This window comes from Rhinopithecus roxellana, chromosome 11, assembly GCF_007565055.1.
Source record: "Rhinopithecus roxellana isolate Shanxi Qingling chromosome 11, ASM756505v1, whole genome shotgun sequence".
NCBI classification, from domain to species: domain Eukaryota; kingdom Metazoa; phylum Chordata; class Mammalia; order Primates; family Cercopithecidae; genus Rhinopithecus; species Rhinopithecus roxellana.
The window spans coordinates 130,538,862-130,564,165 of NC_044559.1; the positions used below are offsets into that span (position 1 = coordinate 130,538,862).

Here is a 25,304-nt window from a genome sequence, read left to right on the forward strand (position 1 = left end):
CCAGCCTGGCCAATATGGTGAAACTCCTTTTCTGCTAAAAATACAAAAATTAGCTGGGTGTGGTGGTGTGCGCCTATAATCCCAGCTACTCAGGAGGCTGAGGCATGAGAACCATTTGACCCAGGAGATGGAGGTTGCAGTGAGTTGAGATCACACCACTGCACTCCAGCCTGGGTAACAGTGAGACTCTGTCTCAAAAAACAAAAACAAAAAATGTTTGCACATGAATGTTCATACCAGCATTATTAATAATAGCCAAAAAGTAGAAACAACACAAACACCTATCAACTGATAAATGGATAAACAAAATTGATACATCCATACAGTGGAATATTATTTGGTAATAAGAAGGAAGGTAGTGCTGATACACGCTACAGTATGGATGAATCTTGAAAATGTTGTGCTGAGTGACACAGAAAGACCCGATATTGTATGGTTCCACTTACATGAAATGTCCAGAATAGACAAATTCACAGAAACAAAGTAGATTAGTGGTTGCTAGGGTCTGAAGAAAGGAAGGAACAGAGTATGACTGCTAATGGGTATGAGTTTCTTCCCAGGATGATGAAAATGTTCTGGAATTAGTGGTGATGGCTGTACAACTTTGTAAATACACTAAAAACCACTTAATTGTATACTTTATTTTATTATTATTTTTTTTTGAGACAGAGCCTTGCTCTGTCACCCAGGCTGGAGTGCAGTGGTGTGATCTCGGCTCACTGCAAACTCCACCTCCCAGGTTCAAGCAATTCACCTGCCTCAGCCTCCAGAGTAGCTGGGATTACAGGCGCATGCCACCACGCCTGGCTAATTTTTGTATTTTTAGTAGAGACAGGGTTTCGCCATGTTGGCCAAGCTGGTCTTGAATTCCTGACCTCAGGTAATCCACCTGCTTCGGCCTCCCAAAGTGCTGGGATTACAGGCATGAGCCACCGCACCCAACCAGTATACCTCAAAATAATAAAAGCCTGATTGTTCTGCTAGACCATTTCCTGCTCTCCCACTATGCTTTGTTTTTTTATTTTTATTTTTTGCTTGTTTTTTGTTTACTATTTTTTCATCTACCGCATATCCTTTACTTCCTTCTTTTTTTCTTTTTTTTTTTTTTTTGAGATAGAGTTTCGCTCTTGTTGCCCATGCTGGAGTACAATGTGATCCCAGCTCACCACAACCTCCACCTCTCAGATTCAAGCAGTTCTCCTGCCTCAGCCTCCCGAGTTGCTGGGATTACAGGCATGTACCACCACATTGGCTAATTTTGAATTTTTAGTAAAGATGGGGTTTTTTCATGTTGGTCAGGCTGGTCTCGAACTCCCAACCTCAGGTGATCCACCTGCCTCAGCCTCTCGAAGTGCTGGGATTATAGGCATGAGACACCGCGCCCGGCCTTACTTCTTTCCTCATCCATATCAGTCCATGGTCCCTCATTATAACCACTCCCTTGCCACTTTTCCCTTCATTGTGCTGCCTAGCAAAACTCAACCCTGCTTAAATCCAGTTTTCCACCTATTCCATACCTGTATCTGTTGTTGAATGAGGCTGGTAAAAACACACAATGCTAATACGACTACTAACCTCAAGGAGACCATTAAGTGCTGCTACTGCATTACACAAGTCTATTCACTCTCCTACTCTCCTAGATGGCTAATTTTATACATCTTATCCTTCCTCCTCAAACCTCCATCCTCCTCTCCATTCTCACTGTCTTTACAAAGAGAAAATAAAAATAATCAGGAGAGCACTTCCTTGTGCTCCACCATCACACATGGCAACTCTCTACCTATTTTCCTATTTTCTATCTTCCCCTCTGTTATGAAGGAACAGCCCAAGGGCCTAAGGCCAGCCTCTCCCAGCCACAAGGTCCCATTCCTTTTCATCTACTCAAGGGCACTGTTCTAACATTGTACCCTCTCTTTCCTCTACCATCATTGCCCCCCCACATCGAGTCATTCTTATTATTAATACAACAAACATGCTATCATATAGCCAATCAAAAAAACAAAAACAAACAAACGCCCTCTTGACACTAGATCCTTCCCCACTCCTGCCCAAGCTACAGCTCCATTTATCTGCTGCCCTTCTAGGAAAACTTGCCCCTACAGGTAAGACTTTTTCTCCAATTTCTCTGTTCCCATTTTCTCTCTCTCTCTCTCTCTCATCATTTCTTTGCCTAATTCTTTTAATTTGAAAAATTCTGATCCTACAAAAAAAGTTAAAAGAAGCAACACTATATTTTTCACCTAAACTCATCATTTATAATAAATAACATTTTGCCACATCAGCCTTCTTTCATTCTTTCTATACATACCTACATACATATACACATATACTCTTTTCGGGGAGCTGAACCCCTCCCCGAAGTAAGTTGCAGACATTATGACACTTCTCCCCTTTGTTTCTCTAGGAACAAGGATATCCTCCTCATAACCCAATACACTATTACACCTAGGAAATTGTAACACTGATTTAGTATCATTTAACATGCAGTCCATATTCCAATTTTCCTAATTGTCCCAAAAATGTCCTTTATAGCAGTATTTTTCTTTTCTTGATATAGGATCTAATTACAGTTCATGTTTCTCTTGGTTGTCTCTTCAATTTCCCTTACATTTCCAACTGGATTTTGCCTGCCATGACACTGAGTCCACATCAGCTGTCTTGTAGAATATTCCATGTTCCGGATTTGTCTGATTGTTTCTTCATGATTAGATATAGGTTAAAGTTTTTTATTTTTGGACAAGATGATTACACAGGTGATGCTGTAGACATCACATCCAATGCACATAATGTCTGCTTGTCCCACTGTGATGCCACATTTGATCATTTGGTTAAAGTGATGCATGTCAGATCTTGCCACTGTAAAGCTACCTCATTCCCTCTGTAATTAAGTAATATGTGAGATGAAACTTTCAGATCATGTGAATAAGCTCCCCCTCAGTGGCCTTTCACCTAATAGATTTTATCATCTACTGATGACTTGCCTGAATACACTCGAGGAGGCAGAATAATCATGCCGTCCACATTTATTTGCTCATATTATTCTTGAAGAGCTTCCCCTCTCACCCCACTATTTTTGTTTGTTTGGTCTCAGCCCTGGTCTGGTTCATTTTAGTGAGGAATGGTATGTATTTATTTGTTTACTTACTCACTTACTGAGACAAACAAAAGGTGTCGTTTTGTTGCCCAGGCTGGAGTGCAGCGGCATGATCACAGCTCACTACAGCCTTGATCTCTTGGGCTCAAGTGATCCTCCTGCCTCAGCCTCTGAAGTAGCTGGGACTGCAGGCATAAACCACCACACCTAGCTAATTTTTAATTTTTTGTAGAGACTGGATCTCACTATGTTGTCCAGGCTGGGTTAGAACTCCTGGGCTCAAGCAATCCTCCCACCTGGGCCTCCCCAAATGCTGGGATTACAGGAGTCAGCCACCGTACCTGGCCTGGGAATAGTATTTTAAAACAATGATCTGTGTGCTCATAGTGCTACTGTTGCTGAGTTTTTCCTGCAAATCATTTTGTATCAGTTCACAGAAACTGTCTTCATTCTTTTCTATGATTAAATAGTATTCCACTGTATAGATGTATGACAGTCTATTCAACCAGCTTCCCATGGGTAAGCATTTAGATTATTTACAATATTTGTAATTATTACAATTAATGTCACAACAAATACTGTTGCACTCATGTTGTTTCATATTTGTGGAGTACCTTCATGTAAATTCCAATACATCTCACATTCTCTCCTGAACCCATTATAACCCATTTTGCCCTTATTAACTCTTGTCATAGTCACTGATGACCAACATGTTGCTAAAGCCAATGGTCAATTATCCTCATCTTACTTGACCTCTCAGCTGCATCTGATACAGCCAATTGTTCCTAACTTCTTTTTTTTTTTCTTTTTTTTTTTTGAGATGGAGTCTTGCTCTGTCACCCAGGCTGGAGTGCAGTGGCACAATCTCAGCTCACCACAACCTCCGCCTCCCATGTTCAAGCAATTTCCCTGCCTCAGCCTCCTGAATAGCTGGGACTACAGGCGGACACCACCATGCCCAGCTAATTTTTGTATTTTTAGTAGAGACAGGGTTTCACTATGTTGGCCAGGTTGGTCTCGAACTTCTGACCTTGTGATCCACCCGCCTCAGCCTCCCAAAGTGCTGGGATTACAGACGTGAGCCACCGCGCCTGGCCTCCTAACTTCTTAAAATACTTTCTTTTTTGGCTTGGCTTCTGGCATACTATTCTCTCTCTCCGCCCATTCCCAAATCTTAGCCTAGATTTCTGTCTCAATCTCTCTGAACTTCTGCTCATATTTCCATCTCTTACTTGACATCTGATTTTGCTATAAAACATATCTCAAACCTGACATGTCGAAAACCAAACCCTTAATTTTCCCTCCAAGTCAGCTCCTTCCACAGTTTTCCCATCTCTGTAAATGGCAACTCCATCTTTACAGATGCTCAGGTTAAAAATCTTGGAATAGGCTGGGAGTGGTAGCTCACGCCTGCAGTCCCAGTGCTTTGGGAGGCAGAGAAGGGAGGATCACTTGAGGCTAAAAGTTTGAGACCAGCCTAGGCAACATAGCAAAACCCCATTTCTACAAAAGGTTTAAAAATCAGGCAGGTGTGGTGGTACACACCCGTAGTCGTAGTGACTCAGGAGGCTAAGGAAGGAGATCACTCGAGCCTAAGAATTTGAGGTTACAGTGATCTATGACTGCATCACCAAACTCCAGCCTGGAGAACACAGTAAGACCCTGTCTCAAAAAAAAAAAAAACATCTTGGAATATTTGACTTCTCTCTCTTAATTCATCAAATCCATCAGCAAATTCTGTTCTAATTTCAAAATATATATAGAATTTGACTCTTTCATACCACCTCTACCACTGTTCTCATCCAATCTAACATCTTTATCTAGATGAATTTAATAAATTCTTAAATGATCCCTAGATCCCCACCCACGCTCCCAGGGTATTCTCAATACTACAACAAGAATGACCTTTTAAAATAGAAGTTAGATCCCTCAACTCTTTTCCTCAGTACTTTCCAGTGGCTTCCCTTTTCATTTAGAATGAAAGATGAAGTCCTTACAATAGTCCTCAAGTCCTTACACAACCTGGCTTCTTGTCTCCTCTCAGATGTGCTCTTCTCATCTCTCACTGGTTGTTCCTTAAATGTGCCAGGAACACTCCCAGTACAGATTTTTGCACCCAGCTGTTTCCTTTCTCTAAAGTACTATTTTCCCCAGACAGCCACATGATTTCTTCCTTACTTCCTTGGGGTCTTCTGTTTACAGCTGGAAAAACTGTATAAAACAGGAGAGGAGATACAGAGATATAACAACTTCTTAAACAGCTTTCAATAAGTTCTCCTTAATGTAGTATCACCCCTTCACCTCCAGTATCCACATCCTTGAGAAATCTGCAATATAAACTGGGTTGGTTTTCAGTTTACCCCATTGCTCAAATTTTATAATTAGGTTAATTTTGGGTTTGCCAATTGCCACTCATCCATCTGTCTTCCAACTTCCAAAAATGTATGGCTGTTTTCTCCTATTTTATCCACTCCATCTTGTGGGCTTACTTAAAAAACAAAAACAAAAAAACTCTTTACTATAGTTCGCCAGGCACGGTGGCTCACGCCTGTAATCCCTGTACTTTGGGAGGCCGAGGTGGGTGGATCATTTTAGGTCAGGAGTTCGAGACCAGCCTAGTCAACACAGTGAAACCCTGTCTCTACTAAAAATACAACAAAACTAGCTGGGCATGGTGGCACATGTCTGTAACCCCAGCTACTTGGGAGGCTGAGGCAGGAGAATAGCTTGAACACGGGAGGCAGAGGTTGCAGTGAGCCGAGATTGCATCACTGCACTCCAACCTGGACTCTGTCTCAAAACAACAAAAACAAAAAAAAAACTCTTTACTATAGTTTTAGTTGGGGTTTGACAGGGAGCAAAATGAGATGTATACATTATTCTGGCACAGTAACACAGACATTTTAAATTCATTTCATTTTCAAATACAAATACTACAAGGCAGTTTTATTTTACTTTATGTATGTATATATGTATTTTTTTGAGACGGAGTCTCACTCTGTTGCCCAGGCTGGAGTGCAGTGGCATAATCTCGGCTCACTGCAAGCTCCGCCTCCCGGGTTCACACCATTCTCTGGCCTCAGCCTCCCAAGTAGCTGGGACTACAGGCACCCGCCACCATGCCCAGCTAATTTTTTTGTATTTTTAGTAGAGACGGGGTTTCACTGTGTTAGCCAGGATGGTCTCGATCTCCTGACCTCATAATCTGCCTGCCTCGGCCTCCCAAAGTGCTCGGATTACAGACGTGAGCCACTTGGCCCGGCATATGTATTTTTTTTGAGACAGACTCTCGCTTTGACACCAAGGTTGGAGTGCGATGGCACAATCTTGGCTCACTGCAACCTCTGCCTCCCGGGTTCAAGCAATTCTCCTGCCTCAGCCTCCTGAGTAGCTGAGATTACAGGTGTCCGCCACTACATCCAGCTAGTTTTTGTATTTTTAGTAGAGACGGGGTTTCACCATGTTGGCAAGGCTGGTCTCGAATTCCTGACCTCAGGTGATCCCACCTGCCTCATCCTCTCAAAGTGCTGGGATCACAGGTTGAGCCCTAACGCCCAGCAAAAGCACTTTTAGAAGGGCAAAATGTTTTATAAAAAACAAGCAGCCAGGCGCGGTGGCTCATGCCTGTAATCCCAGCACTTCGGGAGGCTGAGGTGGGCAGATCATCTGAGGTCACAAGTTCGAGACCAGCCTGACCAACATTGTGAAACCCCGTCTCTACTAAATATACAAAAATTAGCCAGGCGTGGTGGTGGGTGCCTGTAATCCCAGTTACTCGGGAGGCTGAGGCAGGAGAATCACTTGAACCTGGGAGGTGGAGGTTGCAGTGAGCTGAGATCATGCCATTGTACTCCAGCCTGGGTGACAGAGCAAGACTCCATCTAAAAAGCAAAAACAAAACCTAAAATTAACAAACAAGAAAGTAATACCCACATTTTTAAAAGATTTAAAAATCAAAAATGTGAAAACAGTTCTGAACACTTGTTTACTGTTTTATTATTACTGTTGTTGTTGGAGACAGGCAGGGTCTCACTGTGCTGCCCAGGCTGGAGTGCAGTGGTGCAACTACAGCTCACTGTAACCTCGACCTCTTAGGCTCAAGTGATCCTCCCACTTTGGCCTCCTGAGTAGTTAGGACTACAGGCATGTGCCATCATGCCTGGCTAATTTTTAAGTTTTTGGAGAGATGGGGGTCTTGCTATGTTGCAAGTCTTGAACTTGTAGGCTAGTCTTGAACTCCTAGACTCAAGCAAACCTCCCACCTGGGCCTCCCAACGTGCTGGGATTATAGGCATGAGCCACCATGCCCGGCCTACTATCCTATTCTTATTTTTCATATGGTACACATATACTGTATTTTTTATGTATTCAGTATTTAATAAAACAGCACGCTATCACTGAATCCATTTGTCCTCTTTGTGATAGTTCCAATTCATTTGATGATATGACACCACCAATATTTTTGAAAAAGTAGAACCCTATTCTTCATTAAAAAAAAAAGGCAACCAAGTTCCATTTATTACAAACATCATTCCAGGATACCCTCTTAAAATCTAAAGTACCTGGCCAAGCGTGGTGGCTCATGCCTGTAATCCCAGCACTTCGGGAGGCCGAGGTGGGTGGATTTCCTGAAGTCAGGAGTTCGAGACCAGTCTGGCCAACATGGTGAAACCCCGTCTCTACTAAATATACAAAACAATTAGCTGGGCATGGTGGCATGCGCCTGTAATCCCAGCTACTCCAGAGGCTGAGACAGGGGAATGGCTTGAATCAGGGAGGTGGAGGTTGCAGTGAGCCAAGATCACACCACTGCACTCCAGCCTGGGTGACAGAGCGAGACTCTGTCTCAAAAAATCTGAAGTACCATGGCCGGGCGCGGTGGCTCAAGCCTGTAATCCCAGCACTTTGGGAGGCTGAGACGGGCGGATCACGAGGTCAGGAGATTGAGGCCATCCTGGCTAACACGGTGAAACCCCGTCTCTACTTAAAAAAAAAATACAAAAAACTAGCCGGGCGAGGTGGCGGGCGCCTGTAGTCCCAGCTACTCGGGAGGCTGAGGCAGGAGAATGGCGTAAACCCGGGAGGCGGAGCTTGCAGTGAGCTGAGATCCGGCCACTGTACTCCAGCCTGGGCGACAGGGAGAGACTCCGTCTCAAAAAAAAAAAAAAAAAAAAAAAAAAAAATCTGAAGTACCCAAGGAGCTATAACTACACAAAAATAAATGAAGCAGTTCAGGCCCTGATGGCTCATGCCTATAATCCCAACACTTTGAGAGGCCAAGGTGGGAGGATCCTTTAAGCCCAGGAGTTCGCCCAGCCTGGGCAACCCGGTGGGACTCTATCTCTACAAAAAACTTAAAAATTAGCTGGGCGTGGTGGCACATGTCTACAGTCCCAGTTACCTGGGAGGCTGAGGTGGGAGGATTGCTTGAGCCCGGGAGGTTGAGGCTGTAGTGAGCCATGGTCGTGCCACTGCATTCCAGCCTGGGTGACAGTGCAGTGTGAGATTGTCTCAAAATAAAAAATTAAATTAAATTAAATTGAAAAATTAAAAAGTTAAGCACTGGTTTTTCTCACTCACCTAGGTTGAAGGCCTAATTTAAGTGAAAAAGGTAACTTCAAAGCGTATCTTTTTATACCAGCAGATAAAGCAAATGGAAAGTATACATCTACCACAATAAGAAACAATATAATTATCATAAATATAGTATCACTGCTGTTAATTATAGCAACCTCCTACAAACTTAGCAACTAGAAACAAAACTTACCTATCTAAGAATATATCTGGGAGTGGTGGATAGGTCTGCATGTCAGGCACTCGCTCATGGACTATAACCATAATGAAAGATGTAAATCCAAATACTATAAAAACATATATACAACTCAGTATAGTCTTCCAGTATTCTGGGTCCAATCTTCGAACAGAATGTTTGTTTTTACCATTCATGTACTGGTACTGATCAGAATTCAAGTCAGTGATGGGTCCGTCACAGTCATGGGAAAGCTCCCCATTACAGAGCCAGTCTGTACTCTGAAGAGCACTGATGAAAGGGGTCATGGAACCCATGGGACTGTCACTGTTGTAGCCCATCTCTTCTAAAACATCAATATGTATTTTCTGCAATTTTCGGACCGAGAGCATTAACCTTTTAATGTCCCCTAAGACTTTGATTTCCAGAGGAGGAGACCGGAGATCATATTCAGTCAATGTTAGCAATGTGATTCCATCAAGTCGGTGCTTATTGCATAAAATGTCCACATATTCAAAAAAGCCTTCATCCTTCAGCCACACAGCTACATGCTTGGTAGTCCAGCGGCGAATGCAGAGTTGATTATGACCTGCCATTTCCTCCTCCACTGCCTGTCAGGAGAAAACAGGAAAACAAAACAAAAGCTTCAGTGTGTCCTAACAATTTCTTCAAAGACAAACACACATAAATACACCAGAAACAGGCCAGGCACAGTGGCTCATGCCTATAATCCCCAGCACTTTGGGAGGCTGAGTTGGGAGCATCACTTAAGCCCAGGAGTTTGAGACCAGTCCTGGCAACATAGCAAGACCCCATCTCTACCAAAAAAGAAAATTTAGCCTGGGCATGGTGGTACGCCTATAGTCTCAGCTACCTGGTAGGCCGAGGTGGGAGGATTACCTAAGTCTGGGAGGTCAAAGCTGCAGTGCGCCATGGTTGTGCCACTGCACTCCAGCCTGGGCAACAGAGGAGATTATCTCAAAAACAAACAAACAAAAAGCTATATACATATAAATATATATACACACACACACACACATTATACATACACACACACACACACCCAGAAACAGTAATTTAGCTGCACCATCCTGTTGGCTTCTAGAGTGAAAGAAAAATTATTCAATAACGAATGGTTTTCAATAGATTAACATACTAATAATTTTATGCATATGACTCCAACAGCAGAAGAAAATTTAATAACCAAATATTTTTATAGACATTTTACAAACGGCTTTTCCACTACATCAGTCATAATTTAAAAGTCTACTCGAGAACTAAGAAAAATCCCATTTTAATACTTTTCATAAAATCAAGAAATATAGGAAGATTTATTATATATATATATATATATATATTTTTTTTTTTTTTGAGGCGGAGTCTCGCTCTGTCGCCCTGACTTGAGTGCAGTGGCCAGATCTCAGCTCACTGAAAGCTCCGCCTCCCGGGTTTACGCAATTCTCGCCTCAGCCTCCCGAGTAGCTGTGACTACAGGTGCCGCCCAACCCCGCCCGGGCTAGTTTTTGTATTTTTTAGTAGAGACGGGGTTTCCCTGTGTAGCCAGGATGGTCTCGATCTCCTGACCTCGTGATCGCCCGTCTTCGGCTCCCAACGTGCTGGGCTTACAGGCTTGAGCCACCGCGCCCGCCCGATTTGATTATCTATATATATATTTTTTTTTTTTTTTTTTTTTTTTTTTTTTCTTTTGAGACGGAGTCTCGCTCTTTGTTCGCCAGGCTGGCGAGTGCAGTGGCCGTATCTCAGCTCACTGCAAGCTCCGCCTTCACGGTGTTCCTGCCATTTCTCCTGACCTCAGCCTCCCGAGTAGCTGGGCACTACAAGTCGACCTCACCTCGCAGCTAGATTTTTGTATTTTTCGTAGAGACGGGGTTTCACAGATTGTCGCCAGGATGTTCTCGATTCTCCTGACCTCGTGATCCACCGTCTCGGCCTCCCAAAAGTGTGGGCTTAAGTTGAGCCACAGCGGCCCGGCCCGATTTATTATATTTTTAAAAGTCAAAGAAAAGAGAGAAAAAAATCCAATTTCTGAAATCTCCATGTTCATGGAAAACGTATCTCCCCACCTGGGAGGAAATAAACATAAAAGAAAAGTAGGTAACTGTAATTCCAGGAAACGCTTTAGATTAAGCATTTTGTTTGTTTGTTTGTTTGTTCTGAGAGGGAGCCTTGCTCTGTCACCCAGGCTGGAGTGCCCTGGTGCTATCTCGGCTCACTGCAAGCTCCGCCTCCCAGGTTCACACCATTCTCCTGCCTCAGCCTCTGGAGTAGCTGGGACTACAGGCGCCTGCCACCACGCCCGGAGAATTTTTTGTATTTTTAGTGGAGACAGGGTTTCACCGTGTTAGCCAGGATGGTATTGATCTCCTGCCCTCGTGATCTGCCCGCCTCGGCCTCCCAAAGTGCAGGGATTACAGGCGTGAGCCACCGCGCCCGGCCAATTAAGTGTATTTCTAACTACGATATACAAAATAATTTCTATAACAGATATGAAGCCTTTAAACTAGACATATATTTGAATCTCAATAATAATTCAGTTCTTTCTACAGCTTTGAATATTACATTATAGAACTGAATAGGGCATTTTATTCTTAAACTATCATGGACTTTAGCAATAAAATTTTTAAAAGCAAACTGTCATTTCAATGTACTCACAAATTTGATGACCAGACTTTATACTGCAGAATAAAAGGCCAATAATGTGCTATGTTTTAAAAAGTACCAATAATTTTTACTACCTTGATTTCACACAGCTCTATTTATGTTCTTCTATTGTAAAACATTCAGTTACTTGGGCCTCCTCAAGTAGGCACAACGAACACCTATGTGCCTACTACCCAGCTTGGAAAAAAAAAAAAAAACTATTATAATACAAATGTTCTTTTTTAAAAATCTGGATATTAGTTATATGGGCTTGTTCCTTTTGTGAAAATTCATTGAGCTATATAATTGTGATCTATACTTTTCTCTATATATGTTAGGTTAAACTTTATTTTCGAAGTCTTGAAAAACCAAATAAAACATCAATACAAATGAATATCCTTCTATCCTGAAGGACAAATGAATGAGGACAGCATCCTCTTCCTCAATGTAGTAATTCTTAATTTAATGATTTAGTAATATAAATGCACTGTGATATAAATGCATTTAGTGATATAAATGCACTGTTGGCTATGAAAAACTTTTTGTGCTTCCTTACAACAAGAAAAGTAAAAAGCTGGTACTGCTCTGAATTCTTTCCCCACCCACATAAACTCTTGCCACGAAGACTTATAGTTACTTGGCAAAGGCAGACATTTTAACTACATGAGTACCACTTGTATCATCAAAATTATTTAGAAAACAATAAGCTTGATAAAATCCACCCATAGATGAATGTCAGGGAAATGTCAGTTAATCAGTAAGTATTTATTTCTTTATTACTAAAAGCAATCTTAATTTTTGGAAGGCTTAAGTCATATTTTGTTTCACAAAATAACTTTTATTATCGACCCACATAGTTTCCCTGTCTGTGAAAATTACTATCACATCCATTTACAAGGAGTCTATATTTTTTACAAAGTTGTCTAATTCTTATGCATTATGGAATAACAAAAACTCTTAACTCTTTTAGGCTATAGCATATCATCACCACCTCAAATGCCAAAGAATGATGATTTATTCACTTTAACACATGGAACTTACACATTTATGTATTATATTATTTTACTATCACTTATTATATCATATATACAATTCCATTAGAAGTATGATTTTGCTGTTTTAGTTCACATGGATAACTAGATGCTTTCACCCTACCTACTATACATACCTTCTTTTACCCAAGGTATGCTCTGACTAAATTACTTCATCCTTGGATATCCAACAAGCACATGCTATAATCTCTGTAGCAGTTATGACATAGCGAATCTGAGAGACAAGTTTCTTTCACATAAAACAAAGCCAGCCGGGCACGGTGGCTCACGCCTATCGCAGCACTTTGGGAGGCTGAGGAGGGTGGATCATGAGGTCAAGAGCTCAAGACCAACCTGGCCAAGATGGTGAAACCCCGTCTCTACTAAAAATACAAAAAAATTAGCCGGGCATGGTGGCAGGCACCTGTAATCTCAGCTACTAGGGAGGCTGAGGCAGAGAACTGCCTCAACCTGGCAGGCAGAGGTTGCAGTGAGCAGAGATCACACCACTGCACTCCAGCCTGGGCAACAGAGGGAGACTCTGTCTCAAAAAAAAAAAAAAAAAATACAAGGCCAGATTTCTTTAGTCACATTATTTCTAGTCTGTTAACATTCCCCTTTCTCTAACAGCTTACCACCAATGGGTTCCATGTCACTCCCATTCTCGAAGAATTATTCGTTAGGACAGTTTCCTCTCATACTCTGTTCAGAATGATTCTTCTCTTCTTTTATGTTTTTTTCACCTGTCTTAGCTCACCAGTTCTTTACAACCTCAATCAGGCTAACAGGCTTTGATGCTGACGTTTTAGCTGCTAGAAAATATGAGTTATACATGGAAGTCTCTTGGAAGTCTTTGAGCCTGCTGTGGGAATGCCCTAAAAGCATGACACATTTCACTGTTCTGCTTTATCAGGTCAGTGCATGCCCTTTAATTGTATGCTACTATATAATAGTTAAGAGGCCCATACTAAATCACTACTTAGCTAACACTGTGAAAGCCTGCATGAAAGAGGTATATGAAAAGATGATAAAAAGCTTTAGGGCCCATTTAATATTTATGGTGTACCAAAGGAATTACAGGGAACAGGAGACTTTGAGTGATAAATACAAATTGAAAAATAAGGAAATTAGATTAGTAAGTGTTTACAGATATTAAGAATTCAGCTTTTATCAATAATTAATACAAATAAATGATCTGTTAAAGGACATGTGCTTCTGACCAAGATTTATTAACAAGAACCAGATTTATCCTCTGACCTGAAACAACGAAAAAACAAACAAAATATATGGGAAAAAAAGTGTCAGCCAGGTGTGGTGGCTCACGTCTGTAATCCCAGCACTTAGGAAGGCTGAGGTGGGTGGATCACCTGAGGTTGAGAGCAGCCTGGCCAACATGGAGAAACCCTGTCTCTACTAAAAGTACAAAAAATTAGCTGGTTGTGGTGGCAGATGCCTATAATCCCAGCTACTTGGGAGGCTGAGGCGGGAGAATTGCTTGAACTCGCGAGGCGGCGGTTGAGGTGAGCTGAGATTGCGCCAATGCACTCTAGCCTGGGCAACAAGAGCAAAACTCCGTCTCCAACAAAAAAAAGTTTCAAGACACTGGACATCAGGAAGATCCCTGAGAGCCAGGAAACAAATAAGGTGAACCCTACTGCACCAGGTTATGGCCTTGAGTTTCCCAGCCACAACAGGCACAGGATGGGAAACTCACATGAGGTCTGGCAGGCTCAATGAGTTGAGAAGATGGAGCTGAGAGTTTGGGGTGATCAAGATGGCTAGTGTTTATGGGGCACAATACTGAAGAGGAGATACACAGACGAGAACTCCAGAGATCTGCGGGTCTCTCTTGAATGCCTATCAGCACATGTATGTAAGGAAACTAACCAAGACCAAGGAAAGACCACCCAAATGAATTCCCAGCACTCACATGAGGCCAAGAAAGTGCCTATTCCAAACAGCCAGACTGAAAAAAGGTCTCATGAGCAGCTTTGGGTAGAGTACACAGAAACAGCTTGCCATAGTAGTGAGGCAAAACTAACCCTAAGGCAGCAACTCTCAACTGGGGGCAATCCTCCCCACTTCCTGGAACATTTGGCAATGTCTGAAGACATTTTTGGTTGTTAAACTTTGGGGGGAATGCTGTTAAACATTCTATAATGCACAGGACTATCCCCTCCCCCAACAAAGAATTGTTTGGCCCCAAATGTCATGGTGCTGCTACTGAGAAACCCTACCGTTGACTAAACATGTCTCTGGGTTCATCCTAACAAATCTTAAAAGGAAGACTCAAAGGGATCAAACTGTGTTCAAGTAGTTGAAGAGCATCCCACAAAAAGCTCAAGAATATTAATAGAAATACCAAAGTATCTAGAGTACAACAATGAATTCATAATGTCCAACAATGAATTCATAATGTCTGGCATCTAGTCAAAGATTATCAGGCATGCAAAAAAGCAGAAAAGTATCACCTACAATGAGAAAAATCAATCAATCAAGAACTTACACAGATAATAAAACTGGCAGATAAGGACATTAACATAGTTATGATAATTGTGTATTACATTTGTCCAAAAAGTTAAATGAAGAAATAGACACACAATGAGCAGGTGGGGGCTCACGCCTGTAATCCCTGCACTTTGGAAAGCAAGGCAGGAGGATCCCTTGTGGCTAGTTCAAGACCAGCCTGAGCAGCAAAGGTGTGTGCCCCCTGCCCCCACACCATCTCAACAAAAAAGCAAATAGATACATAAAAAAAGACTAATGCAACTCGAAGTTCTAGAGATAAAATGACATTATCTGAGATGAAAAATACCAGGGACTAACAGCTGATGAGACACTGAAGAAGGTAAGAGCAATAAATGTAACTAAGTAACAATAGAGACAATTCAAGGGCGCTGGTTGCAATCCCAACACTTTGGGAGGCTGAAGTGGGAGGATTGCTTAAGCCTATGAGTTCAAGACCTGCCTGGGCAACATAGTGAGACCTTGTCTCTATAAATAATTTTTAAAAATTAGCCAGGCATGGTTGTCCATGCTTGTAGTCCCAGCTACTCAGAGGTTCAGGCGAGAAGATCACCTGAGTCCGGGCGTTCAAGGCTGCAGTGGGCTGAAAGCGCGCCACCGCACTCCAGTCTGGGCAACAGAACAAGAGCCTGTCTCAAAAAAGGAAAGAAAAGAAAAGAAACTATTCACAATAAAATACAGAAAAAAAAAAAGAGAACTTTAAAAAAGAGCTTATTATTCAGTCTTAAAAAGGAAGGAAGTTCTGACACATGCTATAACATGGATGAACCTTAAAGACATACTAAGTGAAATAAGCCAGTCACAAAAGGACAAATACTGTATGATTCCACTTATATGAGGTAACTAGAGTAGTGAAATTCACAGAGACAGAAAGTAGAATGGTGGCTGTCAGGGACTGGGAGCAGGGAGAATGAGTCATTTTTTAATAGGTATAGAATTTCAGTTTGGGAAGATTTTTTAAAAGTTCTGAAGATGGATGGTGATAATGGTTGCACAACACAGTAAATGTACTTAACGCCACTGTACTATATAAAAAATGGTTTCGGCCGGGCGCAGTGGCTCACACCTGTAATCCCAGCACTTTGGGAGGCCGACGTGGGCGGATCATGAGGTCAAGAGATCGAGACCATCCTGGCTAACATCGTGAAACCCCGTCTCCACTAAAAATACAAAAAAAGAGCCGGGCATGGTGGCAGGCGCCTGTAATCCCAGCTACCCTGGAGGCTGAGGCAGGACAATCGCTTGAACCCGGGAGGTAGAGGTTGCAGTGAGCCGAGATCAGTGCCACTGCACTCCAGCTTGGGTGACAGAGTGAGACTCCAACTCAAAAAAAAAAAAAAGTTTAGATTATACATTTGGTTGTATATATTTTACCACGCACACAGACACCAAAGAAAGAACGTCAATGAGAGGTGGAACAACATCAAACAGCCTCAAAAGACAAGAGAGAACAGAAAAAAATATTTGAAGTAACAATGGCCAAAATTTTCCAAATTTGGTGAAAACCATAAACATGTGTATCCAAGAAGCTCAACAAACTCCAAAAATAAGAAACAAGAAGAAAGCTATACCAAGGTATATCAAAATCAAATTACTTAAAAACAGTGACAATGAGAAAATCTTAAAAGCAAAAGAAAAAACAGACACATTAGGAACAAAGGTAAGAATGATAAGAGATTTCTTACTGGGCACAAGCCAAGCTAGAACACAGTGAAACAATATATTTAAAGTACTGAAAGAAAAAAAAAAAAAAAACCCTATAATTGTATGCCCAGTGAAATATCCTTCAAAAGCAAAGGCAAATACTTGTTCAGACACACAAAAGCTGATTTCATCACCAGCAGACATGCACTACAAAAATTTAAAGTCCTTCAAGCAGAAAGAAAATGTTACCATACCAAAATATGAATCTACACAAAGAAATGAACACCAAAATGGTAGCCACATGCATAAATATATGCATTTTTTTCTTATCATTTTTGTTTGTTATTTGAGACAGCGTCTCACTCTATCGCCCAGCCTGGAGTGCAGTGGCATGATCACTGCTCACTGCAACCTCTGTCTCTGGGTTCAAGAGATTTTCCTGCCTCAGCCTCCCCAGCAGCTGGGATTATGGGCCCATGCCACTGCACCAGGCTAATTTTTTTATTTTTAGTAGAGACGGGGTTTCACCATGTTGGCCAGGGTGGTCTTGAACTCCTGACCTCAGGTAATCTGCCTGCCTTGGCCTCCCAAAGTGCTGGGAGGCACCGCACCCGGCCTCAAGTTTCTTGAAGAGATAATTTAGGCCGGGCGTGGTGGCTCATGCCTGTAATCCCAACACTTCGGGAGGCCAAGGTGGGCAGATCACATGGTCAAGAGATTGAGACCATCCTGGCCAACATGGTGAAACCCCATCTCTACTAAAAATAGCAAGACTTCATCTCAAAAAAGAAAGATAATTTACATTTTAAACAAAAAGCAATGTACTGTGGGATTTACAACATATGTAAAACATATGTTAACAATAGCACAAAGGTTGGGAGAAATGGAAATCCACTAATATCAGCTAAAATAATGCCACCAAGAAGCTAAAGAGAAAATTAACCCAAAGCAGAAGGAAATAATAATGATGAAGGCACAAATCAATAACAAAGGCCGGGCATGTTGGCTCACACCTGTAATCCCAGCACTTTGGGAGGCTGAGATGGGCGGATCACCTAGGATCAAGAGTTTAAGACCAGCCTGGCTAACATAGTGAAACCCCATCTCTACTAAAAATACAAAAATTAGCCAGGTGTGGTGGTGGGTGCCTGTAATCCCAGGTACTCGTAAGGCTGAGGCAGGAGAAATTGCTTGAACCCAGAAGGCGGAGACTGTAGTGAGCCAAGATCACGCCACTGCATTCCAGTCTGGGCAAAAAAGTGAGACTCTTTCTCAAAAACAAAAATAAAAATAAAATTTTTTTAAAAAGCGAGTATAAGGAAAAAAAAAAGATGCAAGGCAAGATCGTCACTCTCACCACTTCTATGAAACATCAGAAGTTCTGGTCAGTGTAATAAGATAAGAAAAAGAAATAAAAGGCAGGCCGGGCATGGTGGCTCACACCTGTAATCCCAGCACTTTGGGAGGCTGAGGTGGGCAGATCACGAGGTCAGGAGATAAAGACCATCCTGGCTAACATGGTGAAACCCCATCTCTACTAGAAATACAAAAAATTAGCCGGGTGTGGTGGCAGGCGCCTGTAGTCCCAGCTACTCGGGAGGCTGAGGCATGAGAATGGTGTGAACCCGGGAGGTAGAGCTTGCAGTGAGCCGACATTGTGCCACTGCACTCCAGCCGGGGCGACACAGGGAGACTCCATCTCGAGGAAAAAAAAAAAAAAAGAAGAAGTAAAAGGCATACAGATTTAAAAGGAAGAAATAAAACTCTATTTGCTGACAACTCGATTATTTATGTTGAAAATTCAATAGAATCTACCAAAAACAGTTACTAGAATAAGTCAGTTTAGCAAGATTGATACATATAATATCAACGAACAAAAATCAATTGTCTTCCTTTTTTTTTTTTTTTGAGACAGGGTGTCACTCTGTCACCCAGGTTGGAATGCAGTGGCATGATCTCGGCTCACTGCAACCTCCACCTCCCAGGCTCAAGCCATTCTCCCACTTCAGCCTTCCAAGTAGCTGGGACCACAGATGCATGCGCACCACACTTGGCTAATTTTTAGTATGTTTGGTAGAAACAGGGTTTCGCTATGTTGCCCAGACCCATCTCAAACTCCTGAGCTCAGGAGATTCACCTGCCTCAGCCTCCCAAAGTGTGGGATTACAGGTGTGAGCTATCACACCCAGCCATCAATTGTATTTCCATAAGCTAGCAACAAACAATCAAAATTTAAAATGTACAAAATACCATTTGTAATAGCATAAAAACATGAAATACTCAGGGATAAATCTGACAAAACATGGGCAAGACCTACATGCTGAAAACAACAAAACACTGCTAAGACAAATACCTAAAAACGAGAAATGAGCAGGTCAGAAGAATCAATACTGTTAAGAGGACAATTTTCCCCAAACCTATCTGTACATTCAACCCAATTCCAATCAAAATCCCAACGGGCCTTTAATTTTGTAGATATTGATACATTTCATAAACAGCTGATTTAAAGACTCATTATACAACTACCTGTATTTGTTTTCTATTGCTTTGTAACAAATTACCAAAAGCTTACATAAGCTTACTGACCACTCGAATTATTTATTACATGGTTTCCTCTTTTCCCAAAAATCAGCAGCTTCTTCTGTGTTGAATTCCCTCCCCTTGTACTTGGATTATTTCTCCAGGAAAAGCCCAGTCCCTTTTAAGGGTTTGTCTGATTAGATCAGGTCCACTGAGGATAATCTCCCTTTCTTAGTCACCATGAGAGTGATATCCCATGATTAGGTGGGATTACAGGTCCCTTCCATTATACAAGAGCTTAGGTCATTAGGGGTCATTTTAGAATTCTGCCTATCTTGGCAGGGCGGGATGGCTCATGCCTGTAATCCCAGCACTTTGGGAGGCAGAGGTGGGTGGATCACTTGGGGTTAGGAGTTCAAGACCAGCCTGGTCAATATGGCAAAACCCTGTCTCTACTAAAAACACAAAACTTAGCCCAGCATGGTGGTGCTTGCCTGTAGTCCCAGCTAATCAGGGGGCTGAGGCAGGAGAATTGCTTGAACCCAGGGAATTCTGCCTATCTCAGTACTCAAATCAAGACAAAGTGGTATTAACATAAATCAAGGAAACAGAATATAGAGTCTAGAAACAGACCTATATATACATAGATATCTGAATTTCTACAAATGTGCAAAGGCAATTCAGTGGAGAAAACACACACTTTTCATTAAACTATGCTAGAACAAATGGATATCCATATGTAAAAACCTCAATTCATACTTCTACCACATATAAGAATTAACTGAAAATGGATCATAGACCTAACATAAAACCTAAGACTAAAAAATTTTCAGAAGAAAACATAGGAGAAAATCTTTCTGACCTGGGTTAGGTAAAGATCTCTTAGATGTGACACCAAAAACAAAATCCATATAGAAACAAATTGATGAACTGGTCTCCATTTCTCTAGGTTGGGGACTGAGTTTTTAGGGTTTTTAGTCTGCAAGTTTCTGCATGGTTTGAATCTTTTATAATTAAGTATCTCTACAATAAAAAGCCAAATATATAGAAGCAATATATACTCATTGAAGAACAGAAAATTTGAAAACTAATCCCTAGAGAATAACTCCTTATAATTTATTATATTTCTCTCACACGCAAAATTGTCTATAAAGAGAAAACACATCATACATAATTCTGTATCATTTTGCTTAACATTACTGCATGAGTCCTGTCTAATGCTATTACATGTCTTTTGAAAAGATAGTTTTAAAACATTCCATTTTATGACTATACAATAATTTATCCATCTCCCCATTGTTAGCAATTGTTCAATATTTTATTATTATTATAAATGGCATTGCAGTGCCTTAGGTTAAATTTCTAGAAGTGGAATAACTATATCAACAAATCTGATTTAAATACTAACTCTTGTTACACCATTAAAGCGTGGTCCACCTTAAAAAGCATTTTCATGCAAAGCTTGGTACTTGTAAATGTTAATGGGTAGTGATCCACGCCTATAATCCCAGCACGCTGGAAGGCCAAGGCGGGCAGATCACTTGAGGTCAGGAGTTCGAGACCAGCCTGGCCAATGTTGTGAAACCCCCTCTGTACTAAAAATACAAAAAAAAAAAAAAAGAAAGAAAAAAATTAGTCGGGCGTGGTGGCACATGCCTGTAATCCCAGCTACTCTGGAGGCTGAGGCAGGAGAATTGTTTGAACCTGGGAGGCGGAGGTGGCAGTGAGCTGAGTTTGCACCATTGCACTCTAGCCTGGGTAACAAGAGTGAAACTCCATCTCAAGAAAAAAAAAAAAGAAAAAATTACTTAAGCATCAAAGGTCAATACCTATCAAGGTGCTGAGAGAACAGTCATTCCCGCAGAATTTGATATCAACAGGAATTATTCAAACTTAGTTTTAAGTCATAGATAACAGATAAAAACACCTGACTGTTCTAGACAATATGAAATATCTTTTGGGTGACCTCTGGTTAGAATTTTTGAAAACCGTTTTTAAGAAGTGCAATTTTCAGCAAGTAAATGCTTTACTAGTAAATTTGTTTCTTTTCTCTCCAAACAAATTTAGTTCATACTAATTAGAGATTTCAGCAGCCTAAGAGCAAAGGAACTCAGTATATTTTCTATTATATTCTTATCTCCATACTTGATGAAATGAAAAAAGCTTATCATAAACATAACAACCTTACATTTGGTACTCCTAAACATTAGCTCAGATACTCTTTAGTCAATGAGTCTTTAACGCATCCCATTAGAATGACCCAAATCTCTTTACAATAATTTAAATAATCCAAATGTTTTCTACCACATTAAAACTGCAAATACCATAGCACAATCAGTCCATTAACTGCAAAAAGAGATAATGACTTTGTCCCCACCCTACCTCTCCAACTTATCAGCTGCAGGACATTCTCAACACTACTGGAAATTGTGACCTGACTAAAAGGAGCGCTGCCATCTATGAATCGCCTCTGACTCAGTGCCTATGGCAGATATGACGAGGTAGGACTCAGCACCCTTCCAGTCTCCCTCTAGTTGTTTCCTTCCTACTACAGAGTCTGAAAAGCTAATCATTATTCCTCAGGGTCCCTTGAAACTAGGATTCAAATGTGAATCAGGTTCAGTCAACTAGATGCTCATGAGATGCTCATGAGACGAGATGTGGAAAGCAGATGGTGAATGAGAGTCATTTTACTGAAGTTTTGGCTATCCACAAGGATTAAGGAAATGTTGGCCATGTGGACATAATTCTCCAGTTCTCAGTCACTAACTCTGTAAGGGTCATGAATCAGCTGCAGTTGTGGGGCAAGTAGTAGTGGTTTCCTAATACCTGCATAACAGATATATGCTCTTTTCTGTGTGTGTGGTTAACTATACATAAAAGTTACCATTTTTACCATTTTAAGTGTTATAGTTCAGTTTCCTTAAATACATTCAATGTTAGGGCGGGCGCGGTGGCTCAAGCCTGTAATCCCAGCACTTTGGGAGGCCGAGACGGGCGGATCACGAGGTCAGGAGATCGAGACCATCCTGGCTAACACAGTGAAACCCCGTCTCTACTAAAAAATACAAAAAAAAAAAAACTAGCCAGGCAAGGTGGCGGGCGCCTGTAGTCCCAGCTACTCAGGAGGCTGAGGCAGGAGAATGGTGTAAACCCGGAAGGCGGAGCTTTTAGTGAGCTGAGATCCGGCCACTGCACTCCAGCCTGGGCCACAGAGCGAGACTCCGTCTCAAAAAAAAAAAAAAACAAAAAACTAGCCGGGCGAGGTGGCGGGCACCTGTAGTCCCAGCTACTTGGGAGGCTCAGGCAGGAGAATGGCGTAAACCCGGGAGGCAGAGGTTGCAGTGAGAGCTGAGATCCGGCCACTGCACTCCAGCCTGGGTGACAGAGCGAGACTCTGTCTCCAAAAAAAAAAAAAAAAAAAAAAAAATACATTCAATGTTGTGCCACAATTACCACCATCCATCTCCAGAACTCCATCATCACTCCAAAAAAAACCCTGCAAACATTAAGCAATAACTCACTATCCCCCTCATGCTCAGCCCCTGGTATCCTCTAACCTACCTTCTGTTGCTATGAATTTCCCTATCCTAGATATTTCATGTAAGTAGAATCATGCAATATTCGTTCTTTTGTGTCTCGCTTATTTCACTTAAGCTTCAAGGTTCATCTTCTGTATTGTAGTCTATGTCAGAATTTTCTTTTCTTTTTTTTTTTTTTTGAGACAGAGTCTTGCTCTGTCGCCCAGGCTCAAGTGCAGTGGCACAATCTCGGATCACGGCAAGCTCCGCCTCCCGGGTTCAAGTGATTCTCCTACCTCAGCCTCCCAAGTAGGTGGGACTACAGGCACCCACCACCACACCCAGCTAATTTTTTGTATTTTTAGTAGAGGTGGGGTTTCACAATGTTGGCCAGGCTGGTCTCCAACTCCTGACCTCAAATGATCCACCCACCTCAGCCTCCCAAAGTGCTGGGATTACAGGCCCAGCCCAGAATTTTCTAACGCTGAATAATATCCCCTTCTATGTGTATATCACATTTTGTTTACACATTCATCCATCCACGGACACTTAAGCTGCATTCATCTTCTGGCTATTGTGAATAATACTGCTCTTAACATGGGTATACAAATATCTGTTCAAGTCCCTGCTTTTACTTCAGGTATACACCTAGAAGTGGAACTGCTGGCTTGTATGGTAATTCTGTTAAATTTTTTGAGGAGTCACCATATCATTTTCCACAGCAGCTGTACCATTTTACATTCCCACTAGCAATATGCACAAAGTGTTCTAATTTCTCTATATTCTTGCTAACGCTTGTAATTTTGTTTTTTTCTTAATAGTAACCATTTTTATGATGTAAAGTAGTATTTCATTGTGATTTTGATTTGATTTCAGTAATGATTAGCCATGTTGAACATCTTTTCATATGATTAACGGACATTTGTATATTTTGCTTGGAGAAACATCTATTGAAGTCTTTTGCCTATTTTTTTACTGTTTTTTTTTTTTTTTTTTGGTATTGAGACGGCTGTGTTCTCAAACTCAGCAGTTTCACGTTGGCCTCCTAATACCAGCCTTCCAACTGTAGCAAAGGTAGCATTTCTCTGACAGGCCAATTTAAATATTGTAGTAGAAGTCATTCCTAGCCCAGACCAGAGAAGTTTCTCTATCTTGCAAGTGAACCCTGACTGATTACCAAAGGCCCTTTAGTCCTCTGAATTGTCGTCTTTCAGAGCAAGCTACATATCGAAAGTTCAAGGTTTCAAGCTGTCTCATATAAGGTCCACATTCTGGTCCAATTCTAGGTCAGGCAATGTAAGTTTATGTTTTTTTCCCTTAGTTTCCTGGGAAACTAAGCAGGATATGTTTTTCAGCTCTCTTCTCATTAACTATATGTACTTTTGCATTATTTGGAATGAATGACATGTTTTATTTCAAAAAGCTATTCAATTATTTTTTCTCAACCAAGCACTTAGTGACAGGGGAAAAAGACTTGAATAGTAAAATAACCTATTAGTAACTTACACAAAACAAAAGCTCTGATCTGGCTACTTCATTTATTAAGTAGGTTCAACAGCAGTAAGAACATGAAAGCAGGTAAGTACCATACTACGAATGAAAGAAAACGAAAAGGGAGGAAAGGCAAAATGAGAGTGTGTCTAGCCAAAAAAAAAAAAAGAAAAGAAAAGTAGCACATAGTGCAGCAGAAGAGCTCAGTGGGTTTTTATTAGGTTATTTTTGTTTTATTTTTAGGAAAGATGGTCAGAGTAACCAAGATTACTAAGGCCTATATGATTAGTGCATGGTAGGTTCTCAATAAGCATTTATTAAATAAATGTGCAAAAAAAAAAGCAGCAATCAAAATATTAATTCATTCAATTCCCCAATGTCCTTCTAAACAAGATCTTTTTTTTTTTTTTTTTTTTTTGAGACAGAGTTTTGCTCTGTCGGCCAGGCTGGAGTGTAGTGGCACAATCTCAGCTCACCGCAAGCTCCGCCTCACGGGTTCACGCCATTCTCCTGCCTCAGCCTCCCAAGTAGCTGGGACTACAGGTGCCTGCCACCACGCCCAGGTAAATTTTTGTAGTTTTAGTAGAGATGGGGTTTCACCATGTTAGCTAGGATGGTCTCAATCTCCTGACCTCGTGATCCACCCACCTCGCGCTCCCAAAGTGCTGGGATTACAGGTGTGAGCCACCACACCCGGCCATAAGATCATTTTTAAAATTACAACTTTATTTATAATTGACACATAATTGTACGTATTTATGGGGTACAGGGTAATTTTTTTTTTTTTTTTTTTTTTTTTTTTGAGACGGAGTTTTGCTCTTGTTGCCCAGGCTGGAGTGTAGAGACATGATCGCGGCTCACTGCAACCTCCACCTCCCCAGTTCAAGCGATTCTCCTGCCTCAGACTCCTGAGCAGCTGGGATTACAGGCATGCACCACCACCGCCCAGCTAAATTTGTATTTTTAGTAGAGACGAGTTTTTTCACGTTGGTCAGGCTGGTCTTGAACTTCCAACCCCAGGTGATCCGCCCGCCTCGGCCTCCCAAAGTGCTGGGATTATAGGAGTG

The 25,304-nt window shown here is 41.5% G+C and overlaps 1 protein-coding gene across 2 annotated transcripts in view; it reads right to left on the reverse strand.

The window, feature by feature from the left end:
* The window catches only part of SAMD8 (sterile alpha motif domain containing 8), a 62,456-nt gene that overhangs the window by 21,910 nt on the left and 15,242 nt on the right, over positions 1-25,304 (reverse strand). For both annotated transcript variants that reach the window (XM_010375530.2, XM_010375531.2), the window contains exon 2: positions 8,862-9,454. In XM_010375530.2, coding sequence (XP_010373832.2) covers positions 8,862-9,454 — 593 coding nt within the window. The remainder of the gene's footprint in view (positions 1-8,861; positions 9,455-25,304) is intronic.